Source organism: Mustela nigripes, chromosome 10 (assembly GCF_022355385.1).
Source record: "Mustela nigripes isolate SB6536 chromosome 10, MUSNIG.SB6536, whole genome shotgun sequence".
Lineage (NCBI taxonomy): Eukaryota > Metazoa > Chordata > Mammalia > Carnivora > Mustelidae > Mustela > Mustela nigripes.
The window spans coordinates 66,298,486-66,313,452 of record NC_081566.1 but is presented as its reverse complement, the minus strand read 5'-3'; the positions used below and the strand labels follow the sequence as shown (position 1 = coordinate 66,313,452).

At 66.9% G+C, this 14,967-nt stretch overlaps 2 protein-coding genes across 2 annotated transcripts in view; one reads left to right on the top strand and one right to left on the bottom strand.

The window, feature by feature from the left end:
• The window catches only part of LOC132025918 (uncharacterized), an 8,124-nt gene extending 6,855 nt beyond the window's left edge, over positions 1-1,269 (bottom strand). The window contains exon 1 of the mRNA XM_059413819.1: positions 713-1,269. Within this exon, the coding sequence (XP_059269802.1) occupies positions 713-1,030 (318 nt within the window). The 5' untranslated portion in view covers positions 1,031-1,269. The remainder of the gene's footprint in view (positions 1-712) is intronic.
• Positions 7-14,955, top strand: ZBTB7B (zinc finger and BTB domain containing 7B). The gene is made up of 3 exons (XM_059413818.1): positions 7-229; positions 11,358-12,532; positions 12,802-14,955. Exons 2-3 carry the CDS (start codon positions 11,364-11,366, stop codon positions 13,250-13,252), a joined length of 1,620 nt encoding a protein of 539 aa, XP_059269801.1. The 5' UTR covers positions 7-229; positions 11,358-11,363; the 3' UTR covers positions 13,253-14,955.
• The last annotated feature ends 12 nt before the right edge of the window (positions 14,956-14,967 follow it).

The window sequence follows — 14,967 nt, the reverse complement described above, 5'->3', positions numbered from 1 at the left end:
GGGAGCCAGGTGAATGTGCGGTTCTCGGCGGCCGAGGGGGGGGCGGGCGGCAGGAGGAGGCCGAGGGCTGCGGAGGAGGAGCCCCCCAGCAGAGAGCGGCGAGCGACTGACCGCGGCCTTCTGACCAGGACCGGAGCAGGGCCCCAAGCCCCCGGGCCCGGCGGGGGACGCGCTTCTCTCCACACCCTGTGCTTCTGCAGTTCCGGCCCGCGGACCCACAGGCGGAGAGGTGAGTGTACCCTACTTTTGTCTCCGGCTCGGGGTCCCCCAGACGCGAGACTACTGCAGTGTCCTTCGTCTGTCCTGTGAGTGGGACCCCCCCACGCACACACACACGCACGCTGACCAGACTCCCACCACTCCCCTTCCCCGTGCCTTCCCGGCACCCCGGGTCTCTGGAACGGATTTTAACCGCGAGGAAAGGTGGGCGGAGGGTCCCCAGAAACTTTCTCTGCACTTCTGGGATCAGACCGCCCGGCGGCCCCGGGATGGAGAGGGGGTGAGGCGGCGCCGAGCGCTGCCCGGGTCTCCGCCGTGACTTGCGGGGAGACCCCCGGTCCGCCCGCGCTGAGGGAATGGAAAGGCTGACGGACTCTAACTAGGACAAGCGGGCCCCCCCCCCCGCACCCCCTGGCGCGGTGGGCTGGACCCGGGCCAGTGGCACTGGGGGCGGGGGGAGCGCAGGAGGAGCCGCGGCTGGGGGGAAAGTTACCGGCTGGACTATTCGGTTTCCTGCGCCTCCGGAGCCGCGCTCCCTCTCCAGTAGTGGGGCTCGGCGGCGACCTCCGAGCGACACAGATCGACCCCTCCGCCCCAGTCCCTTCCTTCGGGCGCCGGTCCGGTCGCCACCCTCCCCGGGCCGGCTCGTGCCCCTAGAACCCGAGAGCGGGGGCGGATGGCCGGGAGGAGTTCTACCCCCACGCGTCTCCCCCGCAGGCGCCCGCGCACCTGCCCCTCCACAGAGTGGGTGGGGGTCGCTACTGTGTAGTCGTGGAAGCCACTGGGAGCGCCGCTGGCAGAGGGCTGCCATTCAAAAGGGTGGGGGGCGCCGCTTTCCCCTCCCAGCTTTCGCTCTCTCCTCCCACCCCACCCCGAGTAAGAGAGCGACGTGTCCCGGCCACAGCGGTGGGGGGGGGGTGGGAGTGGGGGGGCGGCGTGGGCAGCGGGTTGTGCCCGGACACGTGCCTGCCCAGGCGCCCCGGCCCTGCTAGTGTTTGGAGAGAGGGCGGGTCCCCTGCCCCCCGCCCCGCGCAACCCCCACGTATCAAAGGGCGGCTGAGACGTGGTGAGACCTCGGGGCGCCCTGGGGGGGGGGCGGGGAGCCTGGGTCCGGAGCAGGGGAGGGGCAGAGGCGCGGGTGCTAGCTGACCCACAGGAAACGAGCGCCGCTGACCTAGTTTGGGACACCGGAAGTGGGTGCTGAGGAGAGGGGGAGACCAGCAGGCTGTCCCGGCTTCCGGGCCAGGTGGAGGGCGGTCGTGAACTGACCCCCGCCTGAACGCCCTGCAGACCCCCAGCTGCAGCTGGGAACGGGAGTGAGTCAGCGCAGCGCCTCCCCTGCCCCCAGCCTATTCCTGAGAAGGGAGGCAGCTCCTGGGGGCTGGGGGAGCCGGACTGAGCGGTGAGGGGTTAAACCAGGATGGGGACTCTGCTCCCCGGGGTATACGTGTGTGCGGGGGAGGCCTGGAGGACTGTGGGGTTGCCTCCGGGTCCCCCCGCCCCAGACACACGCCAACTGGTTTGGTCACCCCTGTACCTGCCTGGCACTGCTGGCCGAGCTGGCATGGAGTGGGCACCAGGCTGGGGGGGAGAGCGGGCGTAAGGAGCGTTGTGCAGGGCTGGAGGGGGACGTATTTGCGACTGAGTTTGGGTGGCAGTTGCTGTTCCTCGTCGTCGGTGGTGACTGGGGAGAAGGGCAGGGGGCTCCCCCTGGAGCAGCTGATGAAACATGAAGAAATCTCTGTCACTGTCTCCTGCCCCGGCCCCCGGGGCCTCGGCTCCCCCAGCGAGCCTCCGTGCCATGGTTGCCGCGGGCACAGTGCAGTCTGCTGGCACCCCCAGACGCTGTCCCCTCCCTCGGGTACCACACCCCCCAGCCTCAGCACAGGGGTCAGAAAGGGGTCACTGTCACCCGAAAGGGGCTCTGGGGAAGGAGGAAGGCAGTGCCCACCGGGTCCAGGTGTCAGGGACAGAGGCCTGCTCCATGAGAGCCCTCTCATCACCACACAGCTCTGGCTGATACGGACCCGGTGTCTGGGAGACAGGTGTTGACCTCGTCCCCCTTCCCCGCGGTGCCCCCTGGCACCCAGGGCCCCCAGCTCCTCCTTGGCCTAGTGCCCGCCCCGGGAGGGCGCGGCGGGCAGCGGGGGCTGGGCTAACAATGCACCATCGGGCCCTTTGTGTGCTTGCACTTGGCACCCTGGGGAAGGGTGGGGGAGGGGCCCAGCGGGCATGGGGGGCGGAGCGCCTCGGGTGGGGACGGTGAAGGCTGGGGGAGAGAAGCGGAGAATGAAAGCAGGTGGGGAGGAAAGGGAAGTAGGTCAGATAGGGTGCGGGCCCCCCATTCCAGGCCGAGGCTGAGAGGACCAGCCCCTGCTCCTACAGCCTCCCAGGTGGCACCACGCTGCCTGAGGCACTGCCTGGGACCCGTCATTTGGGGTCAGAAGTCACTGCCCAGGGGACTGCTCACATGGAGGAAGCCTGGCCTGGTACTGCCCCCTTCTTGGTGGCTGAGAGACCAGTTCTGGTCCAAAGCCAAGGCCCTATGATGGGTAGTAAATGGGCTCCAGGCAGGGCACTGCCCTCTAATAGGGGCCTCTGGACCTGCTTCGGGGTTTCCTGCCTCTGGCCTGCTTGGTTCCGTGACCTTCTGAGAGTTGAGACTACCCTGCCACCAGGCCTTGGGGCCTACGGCTGTTTTGGCCTAGGGCTGAAGAGCAGAGTCGGGGGAGGAAGGTGGGGACAGGAGACGGATAGGACCCTGGCATGGGGTGTGCCCGCTCTAGCCTCTTCCCCCTCCTTCTGCTGAGTAAACTCGTGAGTAAACTTGACGTTTTGCCCGGACAGTTTGAAGTTGCCTCGCTACCCCCCCCCACCCCCAGTCCTGCCAACACACAGGCGGCCAAGCGCCAAGGCGGGCCTGGGGGACTGGGGGGAAGGGGTTAGAGCTACTGTAGTCCACTATCAGGGGCTTTGGAGGGGCAAGGAAGCCCCCCCCCCACCCCAGCCAACAACACTCAGGTCTTGGCAAGAATCTTAGCTGAGGCCTGTAAGAATCTGTCTCAGAGCCTTGGGGAACCCGGGGAAAGTGGCCTTGAAACAGAGCCTCTCCCCACTTGTGACCTGCACCCCCACTAAGGAAGGGCACCCAGCTGCCATCTGGCCCCTTGCATTGCCCCCTCTGATGTTCACAGGCTGCCTGGCCCAGAGGGAAAGCCGCCTTCAGCGAATTCCCCAGGGAGACGGGAGAGGGCCGCCCTCTCCACTGCAGCCTGTAGTTGAGGTGGACGGGAGGCCTCGGTGACCTGGGCCCCTCTGCACTGAGGCCCCCCAGCTGCCATGGAAGGCTGTACCCTCAGGGGCCAGCACGATTCCTTGGACTCACACCTGGGCCTAACACCACACCTAGCTCCTTCCCCCGAGCTCCCCATCGGGCCTGGCCCTGACTCCCCCAACCTCTTCCTCGGCCTGCGAGCATCCCAGAACCAAGTCAGCCTTCAGAGTTCTGCAGCGAGCAAACCGGTGGGGGTGCCCCAGGCAAAAGAGGGCTTGTGGTGGCCAGATGGACCCAGTGAGCCCCCCACGAACGCACCAGTTTGCTGCCAGTTGGTATCCCTAATTCCTTATGCCTTCCCAGTCCCTGCCAGGCTTCGGAGCGAGGCGCTACCAGGCCTCTGCGTGCGACCTCGTGTCTCTGGCTTCGGTTTCCTTCCTGCCCCCCCCCTCCTCCCCACCCATATGCCCCTTTCAACAGACATCCTCACCTCCTTCCTTCCTCCTTTCCTCCCCTTTGCCTGGGAGAAGGGGTCCTCTTCCCCTCCGCCACGGATCTCCTAGCCTTTTATCTCTTCTAAAAAGGAGATTTCTGGCCAGATCTCCAGCTCTGCCCTCCTCACCTGGTCAGCAAGGCTCTGGGGAGGAGAAGGCAGGACTTCTCTTGGGAACTACAACTCCCAAGGTACATGCAGAGTAACTGTGGTGCATCCTGGGAGTTGTAGTCCTCACGCTCTCAATTTGGTGCCTTCTGGAAGGGTTGCTTGATGGGAGTAAAAGCCAGGACTGGGGTGAATTGGACATGGATGCCCTCTGCATCCATTCCACCCGCCCCACTTCACCCTGTTCTCGCCGTCCTGTGCCCACGTAACACCACGTACCCACGACTAACCTCCCTCCTCTGCTGGGACATGCTGCCATTCTTACCTTAGCACCCCACCCAAGAGATGCCCCACCCTGGCCTGCTGCCCCTGGCAGGGATAACATTGAGGGGCCCCATGAACCCCTTCCCTGCCCCCTGCCCTCCAGGCTGGCTCCCTGCCTTTATGGGGATCAAAGGGCAGAGAGCAGCCCCACCCACTCCCTTGCAGGCTGCGGGCACCAGGGCTCTCAGGAGTTGCGGGGACTTTGGTGCCCAAGCAGATGCTGAGGCAGAGGGAACGCTGGGAGGCTGGCACCCACCCTGAAGGACGGAGCTTTCAGTAAGTGCTCACAGGGCCGTCCACAGGCTGCTGGGGGCCCTGTGTAGGCCCTGACTTGTACCGAGCCTCGAGGGGCGATGGCTGGAGAACAGGGTCTTAGGCCTTATCTGTCGGACCTGGGGACTGGACCCGCCTGGCTGGCACCAAGGCTCAGGGGTGGCCCTCCCCCACCCCAGGCCCACAGTTGGCATGGGGCGCTGGGAGCAGGGGGCAGGAGGGAGAGGAGGGCAGGACTGCCAGCATCCTGGTGGGTAGGTGCCAACCGGGCCGGGAGCTGGTGAGGGGCAGCAGGCCAGCGGCGTTGAGCCAGCAGCTGTTGGGGGGAAAGGGGAGGGGATGTTTCGGGGGCATTTCAGTGGTCCTCCCAACCCAGGAGGACTTGGATGGGCCTCATGTCTGGGGAACATGAGGGCACCGCTTGTTCCAGGAATAAGGGACCCTAGGAGTTGTTTCGGTGGAACTGTGTGGCCCACCCATCTCTGGGCTCAGAGCCTTCCTGAGCTGCCCCTCGGGCCCAGGCGGGTCCCACCCAACCGGCCAGGGTGGCGGAGGCTTGCGCAAGGGGTGGGGCTAGGCGCTTCCCAGCAGATGCCCCCTCCTGGCTCCTTCCTCTTTCGGTGCCCACAGCTCCCCCCATCTGTCCACCCCCCTCAGGCCAGCTCTGTCCCCCGGAGCCCCCTGGCCACTGGGGGCTGGCACATGGGCTGCCCCCTAGCCTGGTTGGCAGGGGCTGGCGCCCGGGCAAGGAACTGTGGTATGTGAGTGGGTTTGGGGTGAGGCATGGGGAGGGCGGGGTGCTGCCTTGCCCAGCCCCCGAGGGCCCCAGCCCAGGACAGGGTGGGGAGAATTCGGTCAGCTCCCAGGGGTCTCAGGGGCCCACTGGGGACCGGAGGGCTTCCCTGTGGCCCTCCATGGTGCCACATGCCCTGAGGGGCCCGGACCTGGGCACCTGTCAGCCCTGGCACCGTGTGTCCAGGGTTCCCCTCCTCCCTCCTCTGGCCACCGCCGCCGCCTGTCCCCTCCCCTCCTTCCTTCTCGCAGTCCCACCTCCGGCAGCCTCTCCCGCGGCTCCTCCTCACCTCTGTCCTCCTGGACTGTCCCGGCTCCTACTGTGCCTACACTCACCTTTTTCCCCTTTCGGGACTGAGTAAGGCCGGGCGGGGGTGGGTACCGCCGGGGCTTTGGGCACCACAGGCAGAGACTTCAGGCCCTCTCCCACGCTGCCAGCCCTCTGGTAACCCCTCCCCCCAGCTTGGAGGGAGGGGGGACAGCACCCAGAGGGTTAAGGCTCTAGGGGGGAGGGGCTGGGCCAGGTCGTGGGCGGCCCCTTTGAAGGAGGGAGCTGGAGCGGGGAACAGCCACCCCCCCCCCCCCCCCCCCAGCAGGGCCCTCCCCCACCCCTCCCAACCTGCTCCCCCCAGGGGCCAAGAGGAGTTGCCGGCAAGGCCCCTCAGCGTTCAGGTGAGTAGGCCCTGCTCCGGCTTGGGAGATCAGGCCCCAGGGGCGGCTTGGAGGCCTAGAATTGGCCAAGGGTCAGAGAGGGACTGGAAACAGGCTAGGAAGAGGGTGTCCAAACTTCCCTGGGAAGGTGGAGGGGGCTGAGGGTATGAGGCGCGCTTCAGTCCCAGGGGCCCCAGGAGGACCGAGGAGCCAGGAGGACCCCAGGAGGCCTACAGGAGCCCAAGGACTGCTGGGCCAGGACAGGAGGCTGGACAGGCTGGCAGGGAGCCGGGCTCCGGGGATCGGGCTGGGGTGTCCTCTGGGGCTGGGGGGCTCAGGTTTCTGCCTGCGGCTTGGCGGGTGTGGGGTTACCAGGCGGCTCGGTTACTCAGCCTGAGACGCTCGGCTGGGGGGAGGGGGTGGGCACCGGGCAGACCCTGGCACCTTATGCCGGCTCCTCGGGCCCTGAGGGGAGAGGGCATTGCCTAGGCAGGTCCCGCTTAGAGACCTGACGGTGGGGGTCTGTCCAGGTGCGGTCGCCTGGCCCAGGGTGGGTACCCTCTGGGGAAAGCCCAGTAGTTCCAGGGCTGGAAATTCTGACGGGCAGAGAGGCCTAGGTTGTCCCCCCTCACCCCACCCCACATCCGCTCTCCGCACCAGCACCCCCCCACCGCCACCATCCTCCCCAACTGGCCCCCAAATTTCTGTCCTGTGCTTCTTCTAGAAGGGTGGCATGGGTGCCCTGAGTGCGGCCATCCTATGGCAAGACCAAGCCTTGGAAGGCAGGCCTGGCTCCGTGACTCGATTCCCCGGGGCCCTCCCTCTACCTGCCAGCCTGGGCAGAAGAGAGCAGATGCTCGGAGCAGGGCAGGATGGAGGAAGCCGGAGAGGCTGGAGTGGAGACCCGAGGGTAAAGGAAGGAGCGGGCAAGGCGGCTCCTGGGGGGCCAGGGCCACGGATGCCTAGAGCGGAGGCAGGAGGCTGGCCAGGGCTGAAGGAGGGACAAGGATGCGTGGCGGAGCAGGCACTGGCTGGGCCGGTCAGCAATGGGACGGGAAGGGGAGGCCACGGATGGGGCGGGGGGCCCCAAGCGGGAGGAGGATTTGCCCCCTTCCCTTCTCTGCCATCATCGCCCCTCACAACCCCGAGTGGCCTGGGGAGGGGGCATGGGCTAGAGCGGGTATCAGGGAAAGAAATGTGGAGGCGCACTGAGATCTCCTTCATTTCAGGGAGCACCAGGAATTGGGGATTTGGAGGGAGGAGAGGCTTAACCCCCAGGGCACCGGGAAGCAGCCGACTCCCCTGGCCTCCTTCCCCTTCGTGGCTTGCGGTCTCCCTTCCCCGCCTGGCCCCCAGGAAGTGCGAGTGCTGGGGGTGGTGAGGTTAGGAGGGGGGAAGCGGCATGTGGGGGATGGGCAGGGCACGCACTTGCTCCGAGGGGCTGGGGTGCGGACCCACGGGCTCTGTAGGCGCCAGGGCATCCCCGGGCCTGGGGCTTCGCCTTCCAGGCCCAGACTGTCCTTCAGGGGGACTCCCTCAGCCCCTGATCCCGCCTTCCCGACCGGGCAGTCCAGGTGGCTCCAGCCCCTGGGCTCCAGAGGCCCTGGGAAGAGGAGGAGAGCTGGGGAGCCAGGATTCCTGGGTCCCTGAGGACTTCGGCCTGGCTGTCCCACTTCCCCACCCCCCTGGTCGGGCGGCAGAAGCCCCGCTGCTGCCCGCTGCTGCCCGCGGCTTCGTGCAAACTGAGCTCCAAAAAAACAGGAAGAGAACGTGAGGCTGGAGTCCGGGCGGGGGTGGGAAGCAGAGAGGAGAAAGAAGGGGGGGGGCGGCTAGCCAAAGTGGGGGCGGCGCTGGGGAGTGCCCCAGGCCCCCATCACCTGGCAGGGGGATGTCACAGGCGGACCTCACCCTCCCTTACCCTGAGTAGCTGCACCTGCAGAAGTCTTTTGGGTAGGGGTGTCTGTGTGCCTGGGTCTTGGCCCCATATCTGTTCTCTGTGCTGATCCCAGCTCCGCCCGCTGCCCCCCCCCCCACTAAGCCTCACTCCCCTAATCCCCAGGGTGTGGGGAAGGGGGGCCGGCTTCACTCATCTGCCCCTTGGGGGCCCGATCCTGCCGCATCCCTGTGTCAGGGCTCAGGTGCCCCCGGGACACTGCCAGAGGTCAGCACCTGGAAAGACTTCCGGGCTCCTTTCCCTTCCCGGTCAAGGCCAGTGCTCTCCACCTTTTGTATCTGGGCTGGGGACACACCCCGCAGGTGCCTGAGGACACCGAGGAGTTGGGGGTTTCGGAGTTGGGGGTTTCGGGGCTCCTGCCTTTGTCCCCTTCCTGCCTTTCCCACCCAGAGTCTTTCCCCCACCAGAGATGGGGCAGGCTTGACTCAGGGCCCAGTTTCAAGAGAGCTGCCCACCTGCTTGGCCGGTCTAGCAGGCCTGACAGTGAGGGGAGCCTGGGGGGGTGGCGGGAAAGGGGGAGCGATGGGGCGGGGCCCCCAGTTCTTCCCCCTACCAGGCAAACAAACCAAACAGACCTTGCCTGGTTCCCTGGCACAACGGCCCCCCCCTCCACACACACCCATGCCCACAAGGCCTTAGCAAGAGGGGGCATGCCAGGCTGGGTGGAGATGGGCCGTCCTCATGGGGCGTCAGGGGGCTGGGCCCTTGGGGATACAGATGTGGGAAGGGTGCCCAACGTGGGGTGGGCATCCTGGCACCGGTGCCCCGCCGCCTAGGTGATGGGGCTGTGAGTGCCCCCTCGGCCTGGTTGGCAGCAGCATTGTTCTAGGCAGCATCTAAGTTGGCCTGGGCGCCAGAGCCCTGGGTAAGGGCTGGGGGAGTTTCCCAGAAGCTAGAGAACCTTAGAGCACCTCCCCTTCCTACGAGTGTCCTCTGCCTCTCCCTCCTTCACTGCTACCTCGTGGCCATGGGCACTGGACTTGGGCCTAAGGGGTTAAACACCCACCCTTGCCCAAGCACCCGGTGTGAGTTGCAGGCACTGAAGCAGCCTAAGCCCGTGACCTGACAGCAGGGTCAGCCAATCAGCACCCTGCCACGCCAAGTTGCCGCGGAGACCGGGGGCCGGGAGGCGGGCCTAGCGGCAGGAATGGGTGGGGTGGGGAGGGAGGGAGGGAGGGGGCTGGGGCAAGCCACGTGCCTGCGGGTGCCCAGCTCCAGGCCAATGGCCAGCGAGGACAGCCCCACCCATCCCCCTCGGGAGGGACAGGATCTGCCTGGGCGCAGGAGGGTGCCCACTGCTGCCACTGCCCACCCGGTTTTTGTTTGTTCCCAAGTCCTGGGGCCATTTGCCACTTGCTCTGTTTGTGGAGTGTGGGCAGGGAAGCGAAGGGAGCTGGGGTGGCTCCCAGGGAGAGAAGTGGGAGCCGAGGGCTTGCTGACGGCGCCTGGTGTCGGACTGGAGCGGGGAGACCCGTGGGTGCTGCTCCCCGAGGGTGCCCTGCAGGAGTCCCGGCGTCACAGGGAAGGTGACAGGCAGAGGCAATGCCGTTCTTGTGTTCGGAAGGGGAAATCTGTGGCTCTTGCCCCCCCCCCCCCAGCTCCCCGAAAAATCCTTTTCCCTCCGCGGTGGGGCTGAGCAGCTGTTGGGAGTGGCAAGGAAGACACTGACCAGGGTCAGTGGGACCCGCCCCTGGGACCACATCGGTCAGCCTTTCCTATTACAGAGGAGGAAACCGGCTTCCTGGGGAAAGGAAGTGACTGATCCAAGGTCATGAAGCTCATAGTAACTTGACTCTTTGGGGCGATTTGAGGCAGGGAGACCCAGCTGTCCCCAAGCCAAGCCTTCCCAGGAGAGGCCATTTGTGGAATCTGCCCCGGGCGAGGCCTCGCTCCTACCTCCCAAGGCCAGAATGTTTATTGCCCCCCCCACGTGGTCTCATTTACCCGATGTCCCCACAAGCCTCCGGGTCCAGTGGAATTACCCGCAGAGTAGACTAGGAAGGAGGCTCGGAGACCGTGTGTTTAAAGTCAAAGAACTCCTCAGCCACAGGGGCAGGTTCCACTCTCAGGCGGCCGACTTCAGAGCCACTTTCTTTCCAGGCCCCCTGTCTCCACTCGCTTCAGACCCACCCTCCCAGTGTCAGGCCCGAAGGGCTGAGCTCTTGGGACCTCACTCTCACCCGCTCCTTGTCCATTCCCGGAAACACACGCCTGACAGAAGGGACTGGCCCAAGGTCATTCGGCAACCTGGCCGCAAACCCAGGACTCAGGCAGCGCTCCTCACTCCCAGGCCAGGCCCACCTGCCGCCCTCCTGTCCCCCCACCAGCCTCCGGGGTGCTGGGGTGCTGCAGCGCCTCCCTTGGAGGGGAGAGCACCTAGGATAGAAGAGAACCCTCTGGGGCGCGTGCTCTCCACTCTCCCGAAGGGCTGCCGTGGATGGGGAGGGAGAGGTGCGGAGGGCGAGGTGCCGTGGCAGCTGTGGTGGGGAGGGGTGGAACTGGAACTTGGCCTATTGGCAGTGGGGGAGGGGGCGGGGACGATGCTTATCTGTGCGGGGCAGGAAGCACCAGAGCCAGGCCTCGACACCCCAGCAAAGGGTGGCTGCTCCTTGGCCCCCTGGGGGAGGGGAGGATTTGGGGGGAGGGATGCTGGGAGCAGTGTTTCCCTTTTGGCCTGGGGGGGTGTGTGAAATCTAAAAGGGGAGTTGAGCTTTCAGTGGGGGCGGAGGGGAGGAGGAGGAGGGTGAAGGTGAAGGTGCCGGGAAGCTGCCTGGTGAGTTTGCAGAGCTTCTGTGGAGCCCTGAACCCTTGTGGAGTCACTTGGGTGGCAGTGCCCAGAGCAGACCTTGGTCCAGTGCGAATCTTAGCTCTGTCCTTGGCCTCGCTAGTGCCATCAGAGGCTGTCAGCCCACTTCTCAGATGACTGAGCCCCGAGTCCTTCATGAAGCCTGGGCCAGGACCCCAGAGCTCCCTCCAAAGGCATGGGGAGTGGGGCAGGCAAAGCGGCAGGGGCAGGGCGGCCAGAGCAGCTGGGAATAGGACTGGGGGCCCACCGCCTGGGTCTGAACGCGTTCTGCCCCTCAGAAGTTGGACATCACTTGCCCTGTCTGCGCCTTGGGTCCCCTGTCTGTGAGATGACTGCTTCTCAGTCTGGGGAGGCTTCTGGAAGATCCCCTGGGTCTGAAGCACTGGGGAGCCGGGCTGGCAGTCTGCCGGCACAGGAAGTGCGGGCCTAGCGCCTGTCACCTGCCCCTGTCCTCCACCCACAGGACAAGATGGGGAGCCCCGAGGACGACCTCATCGGGATCCCGTTCCCGGACCACAGCAGCGAGCTCCTGAGCTGCCTCAATGAGCAGCGGCAGCTGGGCCACCTGTGCGACCTCACCATCCGGACGCAGGGCCTCGAGTACCGCACCCACCGGGCCGTGCTGGCCGCCTGCAGCCACTACTTCAAGAAGCTCTTCACTGAGGGTGGCGGTGCGGTGGCAGGGGCAGGGGGCGGTGGTGCAGCGGCAGGGGCCGCCGGGGCTGGCGTGTGCGAACTGGACTTCGTGGGGCCTGAGGCCCTGGGTGCCCTGCTGGAGTTCGCCTACACGGCCACGCTGACCACCAGCAGCGCCAACATGCCCGCCGTGCTGCAGGCTGCGCGGCTGCTGGAGATCCCGTGCGTCATCGCCGCCTGCATGGAGATCCTGCAGGGCAGTGGGCTGGAGGCCCCCAGCCCCGACGAGGACGACTGTGAGCGGGCCCGCCAGTACCTGGAGGCCTTCGCCACGGCCACGGCCACGGCCACGGCCTCCTCGGGAGTTCCCAACGGAGAAGACAGACCACCCCAGGGGCCCCTCCCACCCCTGCCCCAGCCCACGCCACGGCCAGTGGCCCGCCGCAGCCGCAAGCCCCGGAAAGCTTTCTTGCAGACCAAGGGGGCCCGGGCAAACCACTTAGTGCCCGAGGCACCCACGGTACCTGCCCACCCCACGACCTATGAGGAGGAGGAGGTGGCGGGGGGCAGAGTGGAGCGCGGCACAGGCAGCGGGCTGGGGGACAGCTACAGCCCTCCAGCGGGGACTGCTTCACCCCCCGAGGGGCCCCTGGCTTACGAGCCCTACGAGGGTGATGAGGAGGAAGAGGAGCTGGTGTATCCTTCTGCCTACGGGATGGCGCAGGGGGGAGGACCCCCGCTGTCCCCAGAGGAGCTGGGCTCGGACGAGGACGCCATTGACCCCGACCTGATGGCCTACCTGAGTTCGCTGCACCAGGACACTCTGGCCCCAGGCCTGGATGGCCAGGACAAGCTGGTGCGCAAGCGCCGCTCCCAGATGCCCCAGGAGTGCCCGGTCTGTCACAAGATCATCCACGGGGCCGGCAAGCTGCCGCGCCACATGAGGACCCACACGGGGGAGAAGCCCTTTGCCTGTGAGGTTTGCGGCGTCCGCTTCACCCGGTGAGCACTAGCCCCCCCCCCCCCCGGGGGGGGGGGGGGGACCCAGCAGGGGTTCCCCGCCCAGAACGACTGGGGGTGTGGAGGTCCCCAGAGCCCCTGGAGACACCCAGACTGGGAGGTCGGGAGAAAGGTGACGGAGGTAGGTTGGGCTCAGGACAGCTCTGGGCTTGGAAGCCGGGGGGTGGGGGCGCTGCCCACCAGCGGTGGATGGAGGGGTTGGGGAGGGGGTGGTCCTGGGCCTGACCGGCGCCCCTCCCCCTGCCCGCCAGGAACGACAAGCTGAAGATCCACATGCGGAAGCACACGGGAGAGCGCCCCTACTCTTGCCCGCACTGCCCAGCCCGCTTCCTGCACAGCTACGACCTCAAGAACCACATGCACCTGCACACGGGGGACCGGCCCTATGAGTGCCACCTGTGCCACAAGGCTTTCGCCAAGGAGGACCACCTGCAGCGCCACCTCAAGGGTCAGAACTGCCTGGAGGTGCGCACCCGGCGGCGCCGCAAGGACGACCCGCCCCCCTCCGCTGCCGCGCCGGCCGCCGCGGGCCTCGACCTCTCCAATGGCCACTTGGACACCTTCCACCTCTCTCTGGCTCGGTTCTGGGAGCAGTCAGCCCCGCCTGGGCCCCCGGTCTCCACCCTGGGCCCCCCTGATGAGGAGGAGGAGGAGGGGGCACCCAGGACGCCTAAGGCTGAAGGTACCATGGAGTCCTCTTAAAGAGGGCCGGTGGCCGTCCCCAGCAGCGCGCGGCCGGGGCGCCCATGCCAAGCAGCGGGGGCACGCGGGCTGGACAGGGCTGGGGGCCGGGCGCTGGGCTCCCTGGCTTCAGCAGTCCTTCCCTGTCGCCCCGGAGCCCTCATTCCAGTTCCAAGCTGAGAAGGCTTTGGGGTCGGGGGCTCCCCAGATTGGGGTGAACTCCTAAGGAGTGATCCCCATAGTACGTCTCCATTTCCAGCTGTTTGTTGTGAACGGTGGGACCCTGTCCCCAGCCGCTCCTGGGGAGTAGAAGCAATAATGTATTTCTGATTTGTGGGGTTCCTCTTCGGCTATGCGGGTTTCTAGGGGGTGGGGGGCTTGGGACCAAAGCCTCGCCCCGCCCCCATGCCCCCAGGGGTTTGGCGGAGTCCGGGGGTGAAGGACCGCCCCTCCCTCCCCTTCTGAGACCCCCTCCTTCCTGCTTTCTGTTCCCTTTCCCCGGCAGAGAATTATGCAAAGGGGGCGGCGAGGAGGAGTGGGTGGGGGGAAGCGAGGTAGAGGCTGGAAAGCCTCGGGGATTGGGCCCGCAGGAAGGAGCCGTCCTCGCGCGCGCCCCCCCCCCCCCGCCGCATCCTCCCCACCCCCCCACCCCCCGCACCTCACCTACCCCCCCACCCCCGCCAGGCTCCGAGCGCTGAGTCACGGGGTCCTGAAGGAGCAGGGGGCGGGGTGGCCTGAGCGGCTCGCCCGCCCCTGGGGGCAGCGGGAGGGGCCGCTCCGCTCGGCTCTCCGCCCCGGCCCTGCCCTCCCCTCCCGCGTCCCCGGGCAGGGAATGTCTTGTTCCCGCCGCTCCCTCCCCGGGGCCAGAGGGCAGGGCGGGCCGGGTGGCTCCTGCCCTCCTCTCCTCCTCCTGCCCAGGTGCGAGCCGGAGCCGCCGCCGGGCCGCCCCTGACTCACGCCGCCCCCAGGCTGGCGCGGCGCGGGCTGCGGGACGGGGTGAGGGGCTGCGGGCTGCGGAGCGCGCGGGCGGGCGCCCCCTGGCGGCCGTTCCCGAGAGCCGCGGGCGCCCGGGCGGGGGTGGGGGTGCCGGCTGGGGTCCCGCTGGGTCGCGGAGAGTGACCCCCACGGAGTCCGCCCGGGTCTGTACATAGCCTCTTCTGTCGGTCTCGATGAAATCTAGTTTCAGATTTTTAACTACCCGATTCTGCTGGGGGTGGGGGGTGTCCGCCTCCCTCCCTCGCTGGGTGCTGCCCCCCCCCTTTGCGGCCTGGGCTCTGCCTTGCACTATTTCCCCTCCCTGGCCTGGCGGCCCCTCCCCCTTCCTAAAAGGGGCAGGTTACGGGGCCCGGTGCTCTCCCGTCCTCCCCTGCACCCTCATGCCCATTTGCACAGCTGCCCAGGTACCCCCAGGAGTGAGGGGGTGTCACAGGGAGGGGGTAGCGGGACCAGTCCCTGTATCTATTTAAAAAGTGATGATGTAATATATTGGGGTTGGGGGAGGTCGGGTTGCCCTGGGCCTCATCTTAGCATTTCAGGTGATGGGGGAGACCTGGGGCCCAGCCCCAGAGAGTGAGGACAATGTGACCTCCCCCCTCCCCCCTTGCGGCTTCTCCACTCAGTGCCTTAGGGGGGGAGGCAATTTCCCCCCCTCCTCTTCCCCCCCTCTTCCCCTGCCCCCACCTCCGGTGTAAACGACAGGAAGAAATAATAATTTAAGACTCACACCCGTGTCTGCT